Raw genomic sequence first — 19,393 nt, forward strand, 5'->3', positions numbered from 1 at the left:
GTTTAAAATCTGATTATTCTGGAGAAGGGGAAGCCTTGTAGACCTTGGGCCAGCTTTTGCTAAGGCTGTGTTGTTTTTAGAGTACCTCTGTAGGTGCTGCTTGACTATTTAAATGCAGTCTGTCCCCTTCACTTGCTGAAGGACAGCAGCCCTGTTCTCCCCACACTTTTTGGCCTGCTGGGGCACTTGGGGGCTCTGTGACGGCTTCAAGGCATTCAATCTCAGATAAAGCATCTTCTGCAAACCATTATTCCTGTCTGCCTGACCCAAAAGCTGTGTTAGCAATTTAATGGCCTCTTTGGTCAAGGTAATAGGCCCTGGACTGGGGTCTGAAAGCAACATGGGGGACCTGTGTGTGCTCTGCTGGGTCTGTGAGAGCCTCAGCACTGAGGTCACCATGGGGGCTGAGCACAATGTGCTCATTTTGGGGAGGAGAATGGCTCCTTCAGGGTCAGCAGAGGAAAAGCCTTGGGGTCAGGAGTGGCTGAAAGGGCAAGGGACCCTGGTGGTGGAGGGTCCGACACCACCTGGGCATGGTGTGCAGCCCCAAAGAAAAGGTCCTGGTGTCCAGAGGTGCTGCTGCTCTCCACCAGGAGGGGAGAGAGCAAGACCAGGTAGGGGCCACAGTTACCATGCAGGGCTTCTCCTGAGATGCTGCTGGGAAGCTGGGAGGGTTCCTGTGCAGCCCCTGGCTGCTTCTGCCATTACCCCTGAATTTCTGACTCGCTAAGGAAATGCCTTTGGAGGCCTGTGACACCAGGTCTCCTCCTCAGCACCCTGTTGGGATGCACTCTGCCATAGGAAAGCAGTAGTAAGGTGCTTTCATGTTCCAGGACTTTTGAAAAAAAAAGTCATTAAAAAGGTTAAAATTTAAAGTTTTGTATGAAAACCTGTATCTATGCACATCATATGTGTGTGCAACTTGCATATACTTTGCAGAAAGCAGTGCATTTTATCTGTCAGTACTTGCTGCTGCTGTGGTCTTTGAACTTGTAATCTTCCTAAACATCTCCTGACCCTCCAAGCTGTCTAGCTGGTATTTATTGTTTTACTGATGTGTTTATCCTCCAGTTCTTTTCTAATCCTGCCCTGGTTTTCACCCTGAGACCAGGGGAGCAATGGGGGGAGGGAGAGGAAGGTAAATATGTCCCCAGAAGCCTTTCACCTGGCTGGGAAGAAAGACAGGGACATGCAAGTCTCCAGTGGCTGACAAGCTTATCCATCTCTGGATGCACAATAAAATAAGCCCAGGCATTAATTTTGCCTGGTTTTGTCCCCACTTAGCAGTGTGCTTTGTCTGCACTCCTGTGTGCTCAGCAGGCAGGAGCAGCTTTCAGGCAGGCAGTGCATGTCACAAGTCCATCCAGGTAGCCTTACTGAATTGCCTGAGGTTGCTCTAACTAAGGGTTCAGCCTGATAGTTTAAAGAAAGCAAAATAATTTAAAAATAAGTTTTTGTTCTTAATGTGTTTTGACAAATGTTTAATGCTACCAAGGGTCCTTGTAATTGTCTGATTTTGACTTCAGGTTTTTGGGAAATATTAATTAGGAGTTACAGTATCCAGTTTTACATAATGCAAGGCGATGCAAGATGTTTCAGAAGGGGAAGAAAGAAGCATGGAAGTGTAGCTGTACAGGATCAATAGGTTCACATTGCTGCTCCTTTGGTTAGTGGCTTCCCAATATTGCCCCTGAGCAGTATTGATTTAATTTTCTCACTGTGGATGCAGCATGGCTTTGCTTTACACCACAGAGACACGAGTTTGATGTTTTCATTTCATAGTGATTTTCATGCAGGCTGCCTTTGAAATTGCTGGCCTTACGGACACAATTACTGGCTTTGTGAAGATGAGCTCTGGCTTTGCTGCTTATCCCTACAATTGTTTCTGTCCTGCCTCGGATAGCCATGTGGTGGTGTTCTGAGCATTACTCTTTGTCCCTTTCCTTAGTATGGGGAAAACCTTTTCAGACACTCAATGGTTAAGAAGATAAAGGAATGTGTTTTAAGGGTTGGAGCTTGCTCCATTTCACAAGAACTTTGCTGGTTTAAATTACAGGGAGAAAATGTAGAGGCAGTGAAGGGCTATGAGGACTGCGAAGTCCTGGTTTAGTCTTAAGTGTGGTCTGCAGGTATTCTCTGAAACTATGTACGTGACAATGATTTCATTAGGTAGGGTGAACCAGCCTGACTGACATTTTCTCTTAAACTGGATAAAAGCCTGCTGCTAACTGGAAGATTAGTAGTCAAAAATGAATCAGAGGTGCTGGCTGTTTTTGCAAGGAAAGGTAGCATAAATGCTGTGGGAGAGGGAGGCACAAGGAAGTCCTGTGGATCCAAAGTACTATGCTAACCATTTCAGGATTCAATTTTTGTTCTTTTTGAAAGACAGCCCTGAGCTTTACTCCCAATTTATTCCTGACATCAGCTTTGTAGCTATAGTGTTTGCTTGGCCAGGGGTGCCATGTGTGGTAGGGAAGACTTTGCCTCTCCTCTCTAGTTCTGTCATTTGTGGATGAGAATAGCAAGGCCCAGATGAGGTCAGAGAAAGAAGACTCCAGTGAGGCACCTCACTTGTCTGAAAGCTAAATGCTGGGTGAGCATATTTCCTGGCAGGTAGGAAACTGAAGTATGTAGGGGGAGCTGAAACACAAGAGAGTCTTGTCGAGAACAGTGCTTGAGCTAATTGTGTGGCAATGGAGGATGGCAGTGCTGGAACATGCTCCACTCCCTCGATTCTCTTCCCTGCTGGCCTTTTTGCACAAGGATTGCTGAAGTTGGTGGGGAAGACCAAAGAGGATGTTGAATTCATCCTTACTGCTGGTACCTGTGAGTTTGTCAGCAGGGAGCAGCCCCACTCTCTGACTTAGCTGTTCTGGTTTAATTGTGGCTAACTTCTAATTAATTATAAAGGGAATTCTAGGGAGGTCTGTGTCCTCAGCTATTCTCCACCTTTTGGTTCCTCTCAGTTTTGCCTTACAGTAATAAAAGGCTTGAACTCACGGCAGTGCTTCTGAGGGAAAAGTCAGTGAGTTTGGGGCTAAGCCCTATGGGGTGCAGTCTCTAGGTGTTTAAAAGGTGGAACATATGCAGGCTGAAGTAGATTTGGTGGCAGGAAAAAGTAACCTGAAGATGTGTGTGGATTTTGCACTGGAGGAGGATGGGGGAGAAGGGATTTGTCCTCTTTCAGAGGGAAGCACAGCAGAAATGGTGGGGGAACCAGGGGCATGGAGAGCTCTCCAGCAGCAGCCCTCATTTTCAGCAGCACGGTGGTTCCTCCTGGTTCTCTCAGCTCATAGAACTCTGTCCAGTGGTCTGACCATTTTATGCAACAGTGATCTGAGTCATCACATTGCAAGTATCTTCTCTGAGTAGAGGGAAAATTGCTTTAAGTTATTGGCAGTTTTGAGGAGATGGAAAAAAATCCAGGGATACTATTTTCTCCAGCAAATTGGCTTTCTTAATCAAAAGCATGTATCAGCCAGAATGTTTCAACACAACTGAAATCTTCTGTTAAGAGCACCTTAGCACCTTAGTTTCTTAGAATGAAGTGCCATGGATTGAAACATTATCAGAAAAAGTAATTTCTAACCTGGTTAATAGGAAAACCTAATTTTTATAAAATATTGAAATTGATAATTATTTTTAAGAAAATGTAAAATTCAGAAAAAGTAATTTGGATCAGAAATGCTTGGGTAGGAGTAAATCTCTATCTTTTGTGTTCTGAAGGGAGAGCTTACATAATTTTAATTCTCAAGGAGGAGATAAAGGTAACTTTGTCAGGATTTCCCTGATATATGTGCAGGTTGGTTGAGAAGTCCTGGCATACCCAGTCATGTGAGCCTCAAACTTCTGCTTCAGAGAGAAATTCAGTTCTGCTGCTGGATAACCCAGCATGATTTCCTTGTCTCTGAGTTGATTAACTCCTTCCTCTTCAGGTGATGGGTCTTGTAAAGACTCAGGCTTGTAAAACCACCTGATTTTCTTGTGTTTGGGAGTGGACTGTGTTATTCTCAATATTGGAGTTTTTTAAAAACAAGGTAGAAGGGAGGGGAAAACTCTTGGAATTTTCCCAACGTGATTAACATGAAAAGGCATTTTTGTTTTCTGCTGTCAATATGTGACTGTGGCACTCAACAAGCCCCTCATGGATGAAGAGGATGTCAACCTCTGACATGAGTGGAGCTCTCTGCCAAACATTGCTTTCTCCCTCTAGCTGTGACAAAGTGCTTGTTTGGGTCATCTGTCCCTCCCTTCACTCTGCCAATCTGAGCCCCACATCAGTGGGTTTAATTCCCAGTGCAGGAGGAAGAAATAATGCATGAACACTGATAAATTTCTGATAGCAAACTGTCCTGTTTGGACTGGCCTGCTCTCTCACCCTAAGGCTATCTACAGCCTGTAATCTGGCATGCAGTGCTTTGGCTTTTCACATGCAGATTTTGAAGCATTTGACGCTAAATTGTTCCTGGTGATCGCATCCAATTTAGGAATGCTATTTCTGTTTTGTTCCATAATGAGACAGCCCTGGCTGGGCCCTGGGTCTGTGAGCTTGTGTATGAACTGTACTGGCTGTGTTTGCACTGCAAGTGAGCTTTGGGCAAAGGCACTGTTGGATTGTGTGGTCAGAAGGGACACTGATGCCAGGGAGCAATCTATCCCTTCTTGCTCTCAGAAAACAAATTTGAGTCTTCTCTCCATGTTTCTGTAACCAGTATAGGGAAAACTCAAATGGAAAAATGTTATTTTGGGGAAAATGAACTTCAGGTATATTGAGCTTTTTCTTGATTGTAAATTTGGATCTTGGTAAGAAGGTCTTGATCTTGCTCTTAGCTGAAATACAGTTCTCTTTCAATTCAGGCACTGCCTCTTTGGGGTCCCTTTGCTTTGGAAATGAAACTGGTGTAAATGGAAGGTAAGCAGTGAATGAAAGGACCTTAATGTTAGAATTTTAGCCATCAGTTGGCTCTTTTACATTTGATAGATTTTCCCATCACAGGCAATCTGTGTTCTTGCTTGCTCAGATCCATGCTGATGCCAAGTACTAAACAATGACTCTATCTTTCTGCGCAATTTGCCAATTTTGGTTACTTTTGAAGCCCAGTGTTTCTGCTTTAGCCTTGTGAATCTCCCTTATAGGGAGAACAAAATGAACAGAAGAGTGATTTCTTTAGCAAAATATTTAGGATTGATGTCTCTCTGTCATTTATTCCCTTTTTTTATAAACTGCAGTGCTTAGTCCACTTACAGTAAAATAAGTCAAAGTAAAGATGTAGTAAAGAGTTGTTGTTTGTTGTTTACAGTGAATTGCCTTTCAGATAATCAAATGAAGTACTTTATTGCAGTTTCACTTCCAGCTATGACCTTAAATAACAAAGGTTTTACTTGCTGCTTACTAGGCTTAGGGTGATGTTTTCAAAAGCTCTCTCTTGATTGTACATCTTCCTTTACAATCAGCAGGACTTTGCCAGTGACCTCAGATGAGCTGGCTTTTGAAACATTCTCCTGCAGAGGAACAAGAAATGGCGTTTTTCTTTAACAGGGAACATTTCAGGAGTTACCAAAATTTTCCCTCTTCCCTCCAAATTCATGTTGTCTATCAAGCATAGCTACATTTTGGTGTTTACAGAGTCCCCTGCAAAATATCACAAGAGACAGGCCCATACACCAGATTAATTATCTTGCCTTCTAGTTGCCAGAGGTGCTTAATTTCTTCTTTGGAATTGAATATGACTCCTGCAATTAAATGTTACTCCTCGACTACTGAGATGTCTCACTTTTTTATCTAGGTGGAAGCAAGGTATTAAGAGCAAAATCAGAAGTGGCCTTTGCTACCACAAATAAAGGTGTTACTGCAAATTTTACAGCTGTTATACTCAGATACATGGAAATGAGGTTATTTGCTGTTTCCTTATAGATAATGGGAGCTGAATAATTAAGTTCATTGCAGAGTTTCTAGTGGTACAGCCAGTCTGACTGTATTAGATGGTGTTTGATTTTGCCAGATAGCTGTGACTGAGTTAAATGTTTAGAATCCTTTCTTGATTATTCTAAATTCAATGCATACTTAAAAATATAAAATGTTATGGAAGATTGTTGCTTCAGTTGGACAAGCTACAAATGAGAGCATTGTTACTGAATGCAGTCACTCTCGTCTAGTTTAGCTAAGAGATAAGTTGCAATCCCATGATTTCAGAGGGGGTCAAGTAGGACTCCCAAGTTTAACTGGGGGGAAAAGCCATTGAAGAATTTCCTGAGTTTAATTTGGGGTTTTCCCCTTCCCATTCTTTACATAAGAATTTTCTGGGACTTATCATTTTCTGGGACTTAAGATAGCTTTCTGTAGTAAAGCCTGCATTCAGGTAAAGCCTGCTTTCAGTTTTCTGGTGGCCCTCTCAGTGGGTGTTACTGTGTAATATGTCATTAAGAAATATGTTTGAGCCTTACAGGGGCAGGCCCATGTTATACTGGCAAATTTCACAACAGGTGCATTTTCTCTTTAGGTGGTTGCTACTGATCCTCAGCTATGAGGCGTGAAAAGAGGACAAGAGTCTCATAGTCCTTACTCAGCGCCCAAGACAATTCTCTTAAAAAGCACGTTTGTCCTGATTGTCCTCACAATTAATTTCTGCTAGAAAGCACTCAAGGAATTAATTAATTTTAGCCTTTCACTCATCCAAGTATTTTACTGTTTAAAAACTTGATAGTACCCATTAAAAAAGCACACATGCTTGCTGGAGTAAGATTTTCTTCTGCAAAACTTGCTTGCTTTTCTTTCGCAAAAAGCAAGTATTTGGCTTTTAAAAATACTTTTTGCAAGAGTTAAGGTGCTAGTCACTTTGAAGAAGAGCTGGTTACCATATATATGTTGTGATGATGCCAAGTTGGGATGTGAGAGCCGAGGCTTCAGCTGGAAGCTCCTGGTGAAATTCCATCCAGGTTTAAATGCTTGGTTTAGTTAAGGTCCCTCTTGTAGTTTCAGCTGGAAATATCTGGCCTTTGTTTCACTTCAGAAGGGAAGAGAGTGTGTGTGATCTGTATTATATAAATATTTTATCCATGCAGAGCTTCTCATATAAAATGTTTTTTTTGTAGTACCAGGAGAAGTGTTGACTCTCAGCTGTAATGCAGTGGCCCTTTCAGTTTTGAAGTCACTGCTGTGTGTAGTGATGTGATGCTCCTCATTAGGAAGGAGATCAGAGAAACGTTGCAGTCTTTCAGCTTGTGTTTGAGGGGTATTTTCCTTAGGGGTTGGATTGGGTGCAGTTCTGAGGGGCTGCTTCTGCAGGGGTTAAAGAGATGTTGAGTATTTATGACTGGTTTTCAAAGTTGGCTGGAAATGGTCCACTAACTGGCTGAAGCGTGATTTCAGAGTTGAAGGGCACACATAGAAATCCCCTGCCCCTCTCTCTCTACAGCTCTGTTCTCTGCAAAAGAGTGTTTTCATGCCATTCTTTGTTGTTTGGATAATATGAGGGAGGAAGGGGTAAGGAGGAAGAAAGCTGTTTTTTACTGTGAGAATGCCCAAGACCTTTCATAACTCGGCTTTGGGTGATGGTGACCTCTGTTAGTAGAATATAAGTAATAACAAAAGTATCTGTGCAGAAAATGAGTGCAGTAATTAAATCTCTTTCTTTTTATTTCCTCCTCCAAAGATCAAAGAGGTTCGACTCTTGATTAATGTGCAACAGAATTCATTAACATAGTAAAATGTGGAAAAACAGGCTATTGGTTATTAGTACACAGACATTTGCTTTAGGGAACTATAAATACTTTTTGTTCACTAATTGGCCCTATTGCTTTTGCTATTGTTTCTGTGTATGCAACTCACTGGAGAATACCACACCTAGAAATTTAGATGCAACCTTTATTCTTCTGTATGCATATCTTTTTCTTTTTTTTTTTTTTTTAAAGTGGTGCAGAATGCTGTTTCTGTGTTCCTGCCTTGCTTTCCCAGGCAGTGTATGCAGGGCTTTGCTTCGCTTGCCCGCTCTTTTTATATGACACCAAGTGCTGTTTATTTTTCTCCTAGCAACCTACTGGGCTGCTTTTTGTCTCTAGGTCTAAAAAGAAGCTTTTTTTCTTTTTTTTTTTTCTTGTAGGTATGAATGTTTAAGGTTGACTGCTTTGTGTTGAAAAATGTGACAAAATTTCTCACCTACTAATGCTCATTTTTGAGATAGTCCCAAAAGAACAAATTCTAGCTAAGATTTTTTTCCAACACAGCAAGGTCAGGGGTTTTTAATAGATTTTACTTCAATCCAGAGTCTTTTTTAATTTGCATTATTTGCTTGAATAATGTAGCCCTCCTAATATTTTCCAAGCCACTTACACTTAACTAATCACTTACACTTATCTTCAGCATAAACCTCATTGATTTTATTTCTCATTGAAAACATCAGTAGTAGCAAATAGAATCCTATTGGCTCACAGTCTATTAGAAATAAAATTATATTAAATGTCTTGTGGGGTGTGAAGAGGTTAAATCAAGGAGAGTCATCTGAGAAAGTCGTCCTGGTGTGCAAAACATAAATCTGTTTTATATTTAAACTACGTGTCACCCACCAGCTAAAAATAGCAATGATCATTAAAAGCCAATTTGCTGCTAAACATTAATAGACATTTATTACATCATAACAGATCTGAAAGACAATTAAACTTATCTTTTTCCTAGATAACTCTCCTTTAAAAATGTGTTATCCACCTGGCTTTTGCCATTAATCTCATTTACTAGCGATTTTTGTTCCTCTCGATATTGTGCATGTATGCATAGTGTTGTGTGTAAGGTCGTTTCTTGTTGTTGATGTCTTTCAAGAGCAGTACATTTTCAATGGGAAAAGTTATTATCCCTCCTTATACTGCCTCTAACTTCCTAATCAGCACAAAATTTCTTAGAATAAAACAAGTCACATCTGCTACCATCCATTTGAGAAGAGAATACTAAGTAAGAGCAGGATAAAAAATGTGGTGGATGCATATATGCACACAGGAAATACATTACAGTTTTCTGGCTGTTATCATTGCAATTCCTCAATCAAGTGGTACTTTTTCCCTGTGTTATTCCTGCATATAGTCCTCTTTGCAGGTAGTGAGTGGAGCTGGAGCAAGTCTGAGGCTGAGGAAACCCAGCACTGTCAAAAGTATTGCTTCCTACGAGAAATGCAGTCACGATCCTGGTATTTTTGGTTCATGTGTTGCTATCTGTCAGGTCCCATGAAACAAGCCATCAAAGAGAGGGGGCAAGACTCTGTGCTTCAGCTCAGCATTGCTCAATTCTCTGTGGCTGTTGATGTCTTTAACCTTGGTAGCCAAAGAACTGTGGGGCCAGCTGGGCTGTGAAGGAGAGTGCTCCAGGGTGGGCACAAGTCAGCCTTTTCCTCTTTTTCTGAATTGCAGGGCTCACAAAAAGTGGTCCACTGTCATCTTTCTAAGTAAGAAACTTCTCTGACATAATGCTGCTTTTGGGTGAGCAAACAGCTGTTCCTGGCTGATGTATAGAGGGAAAGAGGCTGCTAATATGAGCTCTGGGCTGCTTCCTGATGGATTCAGGCAAAAGGGAAATGGCTTCTCCCTGCACACCTCAGCAAAAAAAATCCCATCGATGTAGTGAAGGTAAATGTCACTAAACTTTCTCTATGTATATCTGCAGCTGCTTGTCAGTCTGGAGCAATGCAAGTTAAAGAGGTCCTTTCCTGCCAGGAAGAGGAAAGGAAGAAAATTAAAGGTGGTATGAAGCAGACAGCAGGGAGAGAGAGCTAGGGAGGATAAATGAATATTGAAAAGTATTTTAAAGGCTGCATCCAGAGGCGTTTAGGAGTAGTCCTTCTCTGGTCCCAATATCTGACTTTACTTCCCCTCTTTGAACTCTCATGGAATTTTCTGTCCCTTCAGTTGGCTGATTTTCTCCTTGGAGGCTGTCGCTTCTCACGTTAAAGCAAGACCCTGTGCAGGATCTGTGCCATCACAATTACGGTCATAGTAAGGCTCTTGAAGAAATGGGGCCAGGATGTGTGGGAGAGGTGATGCCTCAAAACATAAGCTGAGTTTATGGTAGCAAAGGGAAATTAAAATTATGCTGACCCCAGTGATAAGTTTGCATTTTCAGGTGCACGCACCACACGTGTTTTATTTGTCACAGAAGAATTGCCGAAGGCTCTATGGAATGCAAATAAGCATTGTGAGAGTATTGTCAGACCCAGACTTTCAACATCTCTAACATTCACAGGAAAAAAAAAAAAAAAACCACAAAAAAAACCGAGATTTGATTAAAAGTCATGTGAATTTCAAATCAAATATGTTGAATTATGTTTATTTACCACTGGTTTACTGAGCCTCTGAGCTGTGCCTGGGTCCTATTTTTAAGCTTCTTTCTGCAAGGAGAAATTTACTTGAAAAGCTGAAATTTTTATTATTGCAAGGAGCTGCCACATATTGAGTTTTGCAATGAAATCATAACTGTTGGCAATACTGTGAAGAGTGCTTGCTTATGCATTATTTTCCTCTATAAAGATGTGCTATCAACTAAAACATTTGAGGAAGATGGGTGTATTATGTAGGTATAATAAATTTCTGAGAAAGATCTTAACGCCTCCCCAAAATTTTTCAGAAGATTGTTGCAATGATTGCTGATGACATAGGATTGTTCCAGGTGGTCAGAAGTTTATGGTGCTGTGCAGCTTGTGTGAAGAGCTGCATGGCTTTTCCCAGTATTTGCAGGGGTTATTTTGCCCTGATGGCTTTGGAGTGGAGGGACTGACATGCTTCTTGCCAGCTGTGATGTGCTTTAGCAGGTGGTGCTTAACCAGCGAGAGTACCAAGTTTTTTGTAATCAGTTTTCAGAAAGCCCGTTGATCTGGGGTGGTAATGCAATACAAACATTTGCATATTTTACCACATCCTCACATGATACTCTGCACCTTTTGAAATTTTGCATGTGTTATCATATATTTGCACACACGCAGGGACCTTGTGAATGGTGTACTTTACTCTTAAATCTGTGATGAATTACATTGCCAAGGATAACCAGCAGGCACTTAAAGAAAGTCTGGAACATTCAGTAGCTGTGATATTCAGATGTACAATTCAGTACATTCGTTCTCAGCTTCTAGACCATATTTTCAAGACTCTTAACTTTTCTCTGTTACTTCCCCCCATCCTTCCATGTGTAGTCACAAGATGTGTGAATGGCCTCACTGTTAGTATAATTATATTTTTCTGCTGAAATTGCTTTGATTCTGGATTGAATGGGAAAACCAAAAAGCAGCTGATAGCTGAAGTTCCCCTTTCGACCTCTGGAACAGCACAAAAGCCTCTATTTCACCTACACAGGAAAAAACCCCAAGAACTACTATATTCAGCTGATCTGTATTTGGGTGTGCTTTCATCAAAGGCTTGATTAATCTGAAATGAATTAACTCAGTTAACACTTGAGAGTTATTTTGCATCAAATCCCGCAGAACATCTAGAGAGCTCTTTGTCACTTTGAATTATAGCCTAAACAGGTGGTTGATGAGCCTGGTTTGAGCTGAGAGTGGCTCCTTGCTGCACTGGCCTCTCTCCTCAGGGAAGTGTAAGTAGCACTGCAGTGATACCCGAGAATCCAGGATAAACACTAACTTATTAGATCTTGTTGCTATTGTTGCGTGTTTTTAAAGTTTTTAAAGTCACTTTCCAGAGTGCTACATCAGGTATAAGGGTGGAAATAACAAGCAGAATGGTCTTGGGTTAGTTACCAAACAAGATGGATGAAATTAATATTAATGTGCACGAATGGCAATTCAATGCAATAGAGGTGCAAGTGCTCATTTTAAATCTTTCTTGGAAGAAGTGACTTAGAAATACTGTGTCATTTTGCACATACTGGGGGAGAGGGTTGAGTCATTTCCTTCAGGGTCCACAAGCGCAGCAGAGGTGTGAGAGCAGAAGCAGGTACATGCAGTACAGAAAGAGGACATGTAGATGTGAGCAGTTTGAACCACAAGCTGGTGTGTCCTAAGAAGGCTCCCTGGCTCTCTCACAGTGCTTCCTCACATCTGGCAAACTTGAAAGATGAAGAGCTAAAAGCTGTGGACAACTCTCATTATTTTGAGAAACAAAAGTGGTTTTTTCTGAACTCGGTGAGAGCTCTGACTTCATAAATATTTGTGGTACAGGATGAACATTCTCCTGGGCTGAATGCAGACAGAGATAAAAGTTTACAGACAATTCAGTTTGTCTCAGAAACGTGTTCCTGACTTCTTAAAAATGCACACAGAAAAATCTGTCCATCAATGACTATGTAGCAGTAGCTTCAGTGAGTGGCTATGAGTGAGAATGCATGTGGAAATGCCAGGAATGCCGCTTGCTCCTGCCCTGCTCCCCCTGTGTTATACATTGTTAATGTCTGTGTAACCTTTTACATAGCAGGCTGTGTTGCTGCCGCCACAAAGTGACCCAGGGAGACACATCCTGAGTACCTGACAGGGAAAATGTATTGAAATAGGATAAAGGTGGAAAGAGATTGGAGGAGCAGAATTTTTCCTTTTTAGCAATGTTGCAAAATATAAACAAAATAAGTTGCAAACAACTTATGGCCAAATGTATTGAAGAAATTTTTTTGTTTAGTCATTCATAATGGAAGTGGAAATAGAGCTCATTCTCTTACTTATGGAAATTTTCTTACATTAAATTGCAGTTAATTTAATTTTGCAGATATTGCATGTTTTATTTTTTTCTTGCTGGGTTATTTCTCTTCCCTCTCTTAACAAAATTCTGAATATGTTGCCTGAAATAATCTCAAGTAGCAGATGCTGAGAATGGGGAATTACACCCATGGTTCCAGCTTGGACCATCAGCTTCAAGGAGTTTAATTACTTCCAAAATTTTCCCCTCGTAAATAGAGAATTTAAATGATATTTGTTTGAAACATCACACTTATTTCCTACTTAGTCGGTGACTTTTGTCAGAGGAGGAGAATAAGTGCTGGAATCTTTATTCTGTAAAGAAATAGAAAGCAATCCTTGTGTCCTTGATTTGTTCAAGTTAGTTTTGCTCTGCATATTTTCAGGGATGGGAAGGAAATTGCTGCAGGTAAAACTGGATAAGAACACCCCAGCATTCTTATCTGGCTTTTGCTCTTGGGCCCCTTTGTAAGAGACTCTCTTCCCTCCCCTGGCTGCCTAGAAAATGCTGGATACCTGGAGCAGCTTTTGCCGTGTGAGAAGGGTAGGGAACAGCTTTGTGCAGGTGCAACTGCTTGTGTTTGGAAGAAGGCAGTAATTAAATGGAGTTCTGACAGGTTTGGCTTGTGCTGCTCTGAATTCTGCTTTGAATTCAGCCTATCTGTTCACTCACCACACGAACTGGTTTCCTTTTCTTTTTCACCCTCCCTGTAGACTGCCGACAGATGAGCTCAGAAAATGCTCCATGTGCTGCTTGACATCAACTGCTGAAGAACAGACTTGGGTAGATGTTGAGATTGTCAGTGTATCTATAATGCTCTTTTATGAGCAACGCCTTGATGAATACTTCACTGCTCATCTCTTCTCTACGAGGCCTTAGTTTCCTTTATTTAGCTTTCTCCTATTCTGTCAGTAGCACTTTGAACTGGATTTTTGGGAACTGCCAGCATGCAGTTCTGGTTTGGGTGATGCAGCAGATCAGACTGTGAAGGTGTCAGGGGCAGCCCTTTGGGCATAAAGGTCAGTGAGCAGAAGAACTTTCTCTTAAATCAATGCAGGCTGCATCATCTTTGTGGTTAAAGTCTAAACCCCTTAAGTCAAGCTCTTAAATTTTTCACTGTGATAGTGTATCCCTTTCTTGCATCAATAAATGTAACATTCTGCATTACAGTTCACAGATAGTGAAGTGTTTTCTCTAGTTTTTCTCCTTGGCTGTACTTTACCTGGAGGTAATCCAACGATGAAGTGAATTTTGTTTTGCAGGCCTCTTTCTGCTGCTCGTGGGAGTTGAGTGACCATTAAGAAAAAGGCTTGTTCCACTCATTTCCTATGTAGCTGTTTCCCTGCAGATACCCATTTCTCAAACACACTGTGATTATTTGATTACATGAAACACAAACCCACCCAGAACTTTGCAGCATTCCAATGTTCTTGGTTAATCTAGTGGTGCCCTGTGTTGTTAAACACAGCTGGAATGTCTCCAGACACATTGTGTATTTGGTAATATTTGTGTGTGAGCTTGAGTTGAAGGCTTTGCAGAAGTTTAAGGGGAAGGTTGTGCCAGCCCGGGTGTGCAGACACCACCTGACAGGTCACATCTCTGGTGTGTTCTCCTCTGGCAGGAAGGTATAGCAGGGCAGAGAGTATTTGGTCAGATTTACAACTGGAGTAAATGGTGTGTAATGATGAGCTAGTCCTGTTGTCTCTTTTGCACAGGAGCTTTGTGACTCAATAATGTACTTTCCAGGAGGATAAAATGTTTGTTTGTGGCTCTGGTGGTTCCAAGACATTAGTTCTCAAAAATTAGTGTTTGGACTTGGTAGAGTGTGAATGCTTTGCACATTCAGCCTCAGCCCGTGAGATGATAGGAAAAAAAAAATTTCGAATCCTATCATGCAGGAATGTATAGACAGATAAAAAAATTTAAAGGGCTCTGTGTAAGTATTTTGCTGACAATTATCCCTTCTCTGGGCTAGAGAGCCTAATTAATTTGTGGCTGCTTCAGTTATACCCAAAACCCTTTTACTGCGCCATAATGTTATCTCTTTCTAACAGGCTTAGATTATTCAGAACTGATTCAGTTTAAACAAATAAAAATCGAAAACAAACCTTCGCTCCTTCACTGCCTGACTGAGCTTTTGCTTCAGGGAAGTGTACCTGTGCTTAGATAACTTTCACCCATCTCTGTATGCCTTTTAAAATTTTGTAGCACAAAAAGCTTAATCACTTTTAAAACTTTACAGAGGATGCCATAGAAAAAGCATGCATAAATAATGGCAGTGCTGTAGTTTGATGTGTACTGGTAGCCTACTAAAATATAGATGGAAAACTTGACCACTGTTTACAATGTACAATTTAAAATATTCATGAGGCTCTTCCCTATTTGAAAAGCAGACTTTTATTATTATCAATGACCATTTTGATTAGTCCCAGCTAGAGCAAAGTTTTAATTTCAAGGATGTCTATAAAGAAACCACTTGACTTCAGATTGACCTTGGATTTTTAGTTACCCCACATACAGAGATGAGAAAAAAAGCTATGGAAACTAAATGCTACATTTGAGTGAACAAATAGCAGGGACAGACTGGGGAGGAGAGTCAAGTGAGAAAATAAAATCTTGGCAGTGCAAGATATATTTATTAAAAAAAATGCAGCTTCTTTATAGACTTTGGTTCTGAACAATATGGGGTTTTATTTAGTTGATCAGTAAAGATAGGAAGCAAAACAAAGGCCACTTTGTCATGCCAGACTTTCAGAAATATACCCGCATCACAATGGCATGCAGCACAGTTTTTTCATACAGCTTTTTGGCTCAGACTTGGTTTTGGGTAAGAACAAAAGTTGGCAAAAACAGCTTCTGTGCTCAGAGAAGAATAACTTCTGTTGATCAGAGATTTTTGGAGAGATTTTTAATTAGACCAATACTGTGAAGACTGCAGAGTCTAAGGAGTTCAAAACAGATATGTAAAGTACTTTTCAATTCCTCATATTTCCTCATCATTTCAGAGTCAGTGGGGAGCTAAGTTTCTAACTGCTGCCGCAGTTTAACTCTGTGTAGTTGTTTTTTTCCTGCCAAGTTTGAGTCACCGTGGCCATCTAGCCCCTTCTGGAGAGATTAAAATGATGGAAAGCTGGAATAGGTTCTCCAGTTAAATGAGCGAATGTTTCTATTCAAGCGCGGATTCAGATTTCCCCGCGCTTTCCTGTGAGCGCGTGGGATGGACGAGACCATTATGTTTAATTCCTCAATAAATTGAGGAATTGAGTTCTACAGTAAATAACTGCAGAGCTCGACTAGCAGTGAGTAGACAGTAGCTGCTTGTAGGATAAGGGTGACTTTGGGCTCTGCTTGGGTTCAAAGCCTGGTCCAATGCAGTGATTAAAAGCCATACAGGTTGCCCCAAACAAAGAGAGGCTTTCTGGCATATCATCAGGGAAATGCTCCCGAGCCTTGTTACTAATCCCACTGCCTGCCCTGCTATCTTGCCATTAGCATCCACGTCGGAGGCACGACAGAAATGCAAAAGGAAGGGAAAAGTCTCAGCTTTTTTGTTCAAAACTGCTGTCTGGGGCCCTCTTTTGAGAGAGGAGGCAGAGCACTGGTTATCCACCAACTGGTTCTCTGCACAGGCCTAAGTTTTAATTCCTGTTTTATGTAGGAATGTGCATGCGTCTGAAGGGCCAGGAGTGGGGAAGACACATTTGCCTTTACAGCTGCTGGCAGCAAAGAAATGCAGCAAGACTTGATTGAAAACATCTATCTTACTGTTTTACTAACTGCAGTTTTTTTTTTTCCCTTTCTCGTTTGTAGGTCTCAGACTCTGGATACTGGCTGTGGGATTTTTTTTTACTATTATTATTTTTGTTTGGTTTTTTTTTCCCCTTTTTGGATGTGAATTGAAGGCCAACAACAGTTGAAGTGTTGGAAGCAAGTGCAGGAGGACACTCACCTTTTTATTTGAACCCTTGTTTGCTGGGATACTCTCAAGCTCTCCTTCACAGTCATGTGGTCATCACAGCTGCTGTTCTTCACAATGCTCTTAACACCGTTTGCCCATGGTGAGTGAGAGATGGTGTAAATGTGCCTGGGGGAAGGGAAGAGAAGAGAAAATAGCAAGGATTTTGTCTGTCTTTTCCTAATGGTGTGGGTTTTTTTACAGGATGTTGATTTCTCTCCCTGCTTGCACCTCATGTCTTTGAGATTCCCAGGTTGCATTATGACTTAACTACTGAAACAAAGAACTCTGGTGACACATAAAGGCTTCTTTTTCTGAGTTTAGCTGCTACATTAGACAGAGTTTTTCTTCCTTTTTCTTGGGGAAAAATGGATTTATTACCAAACAAATCAGAGGAGGGCAATGAGAAATAAAGACAAATTGTAAAAACGCCGTCCACCCCACCTCCCTTCTTCCTGAAGTGAACTTATTCCCAGTTGTTTCTACCTCCTGCCCTGCACCAGTACAGGGACACAGGGAATGGGAGCTGTGTTCAATTCATCACATCTTGTTTCTACTGCTCCCTCCTCCTCAGAGGGAGGAGCCCTCATGCTCTTCCCCTGCTCCAGCATGGGTTCCTCCCAGGGGGTCACTCGTCCTGCCAGAGAACCTGCTCCAGCCTGGGCTTCTCTCTCCACAGAGCCACAGCAAGGCTGCAGGGGCACAGCTGCTTCACCTCCAAGGGCTGCAGGGAGATCCCAGCTCTGGCATGTGGAGCACCTCCTGCCCCTCTTCCTTCACTGACCCCTGTCTCCAGAGCTTTTTCTCTCACAAAGCAGCAGCTTTGTCCCCTTTTTTGGCTATGTTATCCCAGAGGCTCTACCACAGTCCCTGATGGACTCAGCCTTGGCCAGTGATGGGTCTGTGCTGGAGCCAGCTGGCATTGGCTCTGTCACACATTGGGAAAGCTTCAAGCAGCTTCTCACAGAAGCCACCCCTGTAACCAGCCCTCCCTCCCCAAAACCTGGCCATGCAAATCTAACACAGAGCTGTAGCAGAAAAATTTGATCTGTTTTATTAGCCAGGAAACTCTTAAGTGTAATGTGACACCTGTAATTCTTTGAAATAAGATTTTGAGGCCTGTTGGGTTCTTTTGATATGAGAAAAACCCAAGTGTGCTCTAGAAGTAAGCTGCCAGGTTTCCCAAGTGCTGAAGGGCTGAGGAGCTCCTATTAGCAGTGATGGTTACTAAATGCTCAGGGCAGAACTTTGGAAAATCTGTCTGCCTGATTCTTCTGATGCTTAAATGGAAGGTGAACTCTGCCAAGGATCTCATTTTAATTAAAGGCCAGTGGAAGCATGTCTGTAAATGACATGACTCCCTGTATGTAAGCTGTGGGCCCCTGCTTTTAAAATATTCATCAGGCTTTTTGAGCTTTACCAACTGATCCTTTGTGTATGTGCTAAAACACTGGAGGAAATTTTACAGAAAAGGTGATGGAAAAAAAGAAAAAATATGATTGGCTGAACATGTCTATAGAGCACAACCTGTCTTACATAACCTTTGGGGACAAAGGCTATCTGTACTATTGTTCTTTAAGCAAGACTCTTCCTCACTGACTTGAAAATTAGAATGAGTGTTTAAACTGAGTTGACCAATTAGGGTGGAAAGAAAGAGCTGTTCAGAAAGGTGCTCTCCATTCCTCTCCAGGAAAGTTAAATGCTAAATGTTTTGTAAATCTTTATAATTAAGTAGTATTAACAGTGAAAGCAATTATTAGTTTAAATGTGCCTCTGGCAGTTTTGTTTAAGATTCTCAGTGCCACTGTAGCTGGAAAGTCCTGCCTGATAGTCCCAGTAAATGAAAATGACCCAAGTATCCTAGGAGTCATATTATAGTACAGATGAGCAAGTGCCAGAGGTGCAGAAACTATGTCTGGAAATATTTCTACCCTTTATGCTCCTCTCCAGACTAAATGGACAGTGGTGGTCAATTTGACCATCACCCACCTACCCAACACCCACACTATCTGATCAGCTGCTGGTGGAGGTGTGATAGCTGTCTTTGAACAAGGGAGGGAGAGCACCCTTGGTCTGAGCCAGAGAACTTCATTTGGCTTTCCTTGTTCTGATCTCTGAGTGGCCAGGATGCAGCTTCCATCTCAGCACTGTGGCATGCTGTTTAAACACATGCCACAACCTCACCTTCCTTATAAAAATAGCCTAATTAAGCCCTGTTTTGGGTTGTTTTTTTTTTTTTTTTTTTAATGTTCTCTTTTAGTAATCCCTTTTCACTGCATGCAGAAGGCATTCAGAATTTATGCTTAACAGGAATCAAGCATTTGAGTTCCTCTTTCATGATCTGGAATGGCTCCTGTACTGTAGTGATTGCTGGAGATGATAGGAGCTACTTTTTCAGACTGAGCTTGCTACATCTCGTTCCCTGACACAGCCTCTTCATCCATAGTGGTAGCTGCATTACAGACAGATTTCTTAGACCAGTGATCTCATAAATTGGAGAGGTGGTGGTGGTGTTTTGGGGTTTTTTTGAGGGGGCTTGGTGGTGTTTTTTTTTTTTTTTTTTTTTTTTTTTTTTTTTTTTTTTTTTTTTTTGGTTTTTTTTGCTTTAGCTGTATCATTTCTTGGAGTAGATGGCGTGTCTTGGGCTGTGATGACAGGTATGGAGTCAAAGGGTGTATACTTCAGTGATCTGGAAGATGAAAAGTAATCTTCCAGAATATAGTGCCCTGGTACAATGTCATCTTGTTGATAAGCTGTAGAAATCATAAAAGGGGAAAAGGT

General features: G+C 41.5%; 1 protein-coding gene across 15 annotated transcripts in view; it reads left to right on the top strand.

The window, feature by feature from the left end:
- The window catches only part of ADGRL3 (adhesion G protein-coupled receptor L3), a 494,343-nt gene that overhangs the window by 159,059 nt on the left and 315,891 nt on the right, over positions 1-19,393 (top strand). For 14 of the 15 annotated variants that reach the window (XM_036381490.2, XM_054514770.1, XM_036381492.1 and 11 more), the window contains exon 3: positions 16,468-16,715. In XM_036381490.2, the coding sequence (XP_036237383.1) occupies positions 16,661-16,715 (55 nt within the window). In that variant the 5' untranslated portion in view covers positions 16,468-16,660. Of the gene's footprint in view, positions 1-4,857; positions 4,913-16,467; positions 16,716-19,393 lie in introns of all 15 variants that reach the window. The other variant, XM_054514768.1, reaches the window with a different exon arrangement.

This window comes from Molothrus ater, chromosome 4 (genome assembly GCF_012460135.2).
Source record: "Molothrus ater isolate BHLD 08-10-18 breed brown headed cowbird chromosome 4, BPBGC_Mater_1.1, whole genome shotgun sequence".
NCBI classification, from domain to species: domain Eukaryota; kingdom Metazoa; phylum Chordata; class Aves; order Passeriformes; family Icteridae; genus Molothrus; species Molothrus ater.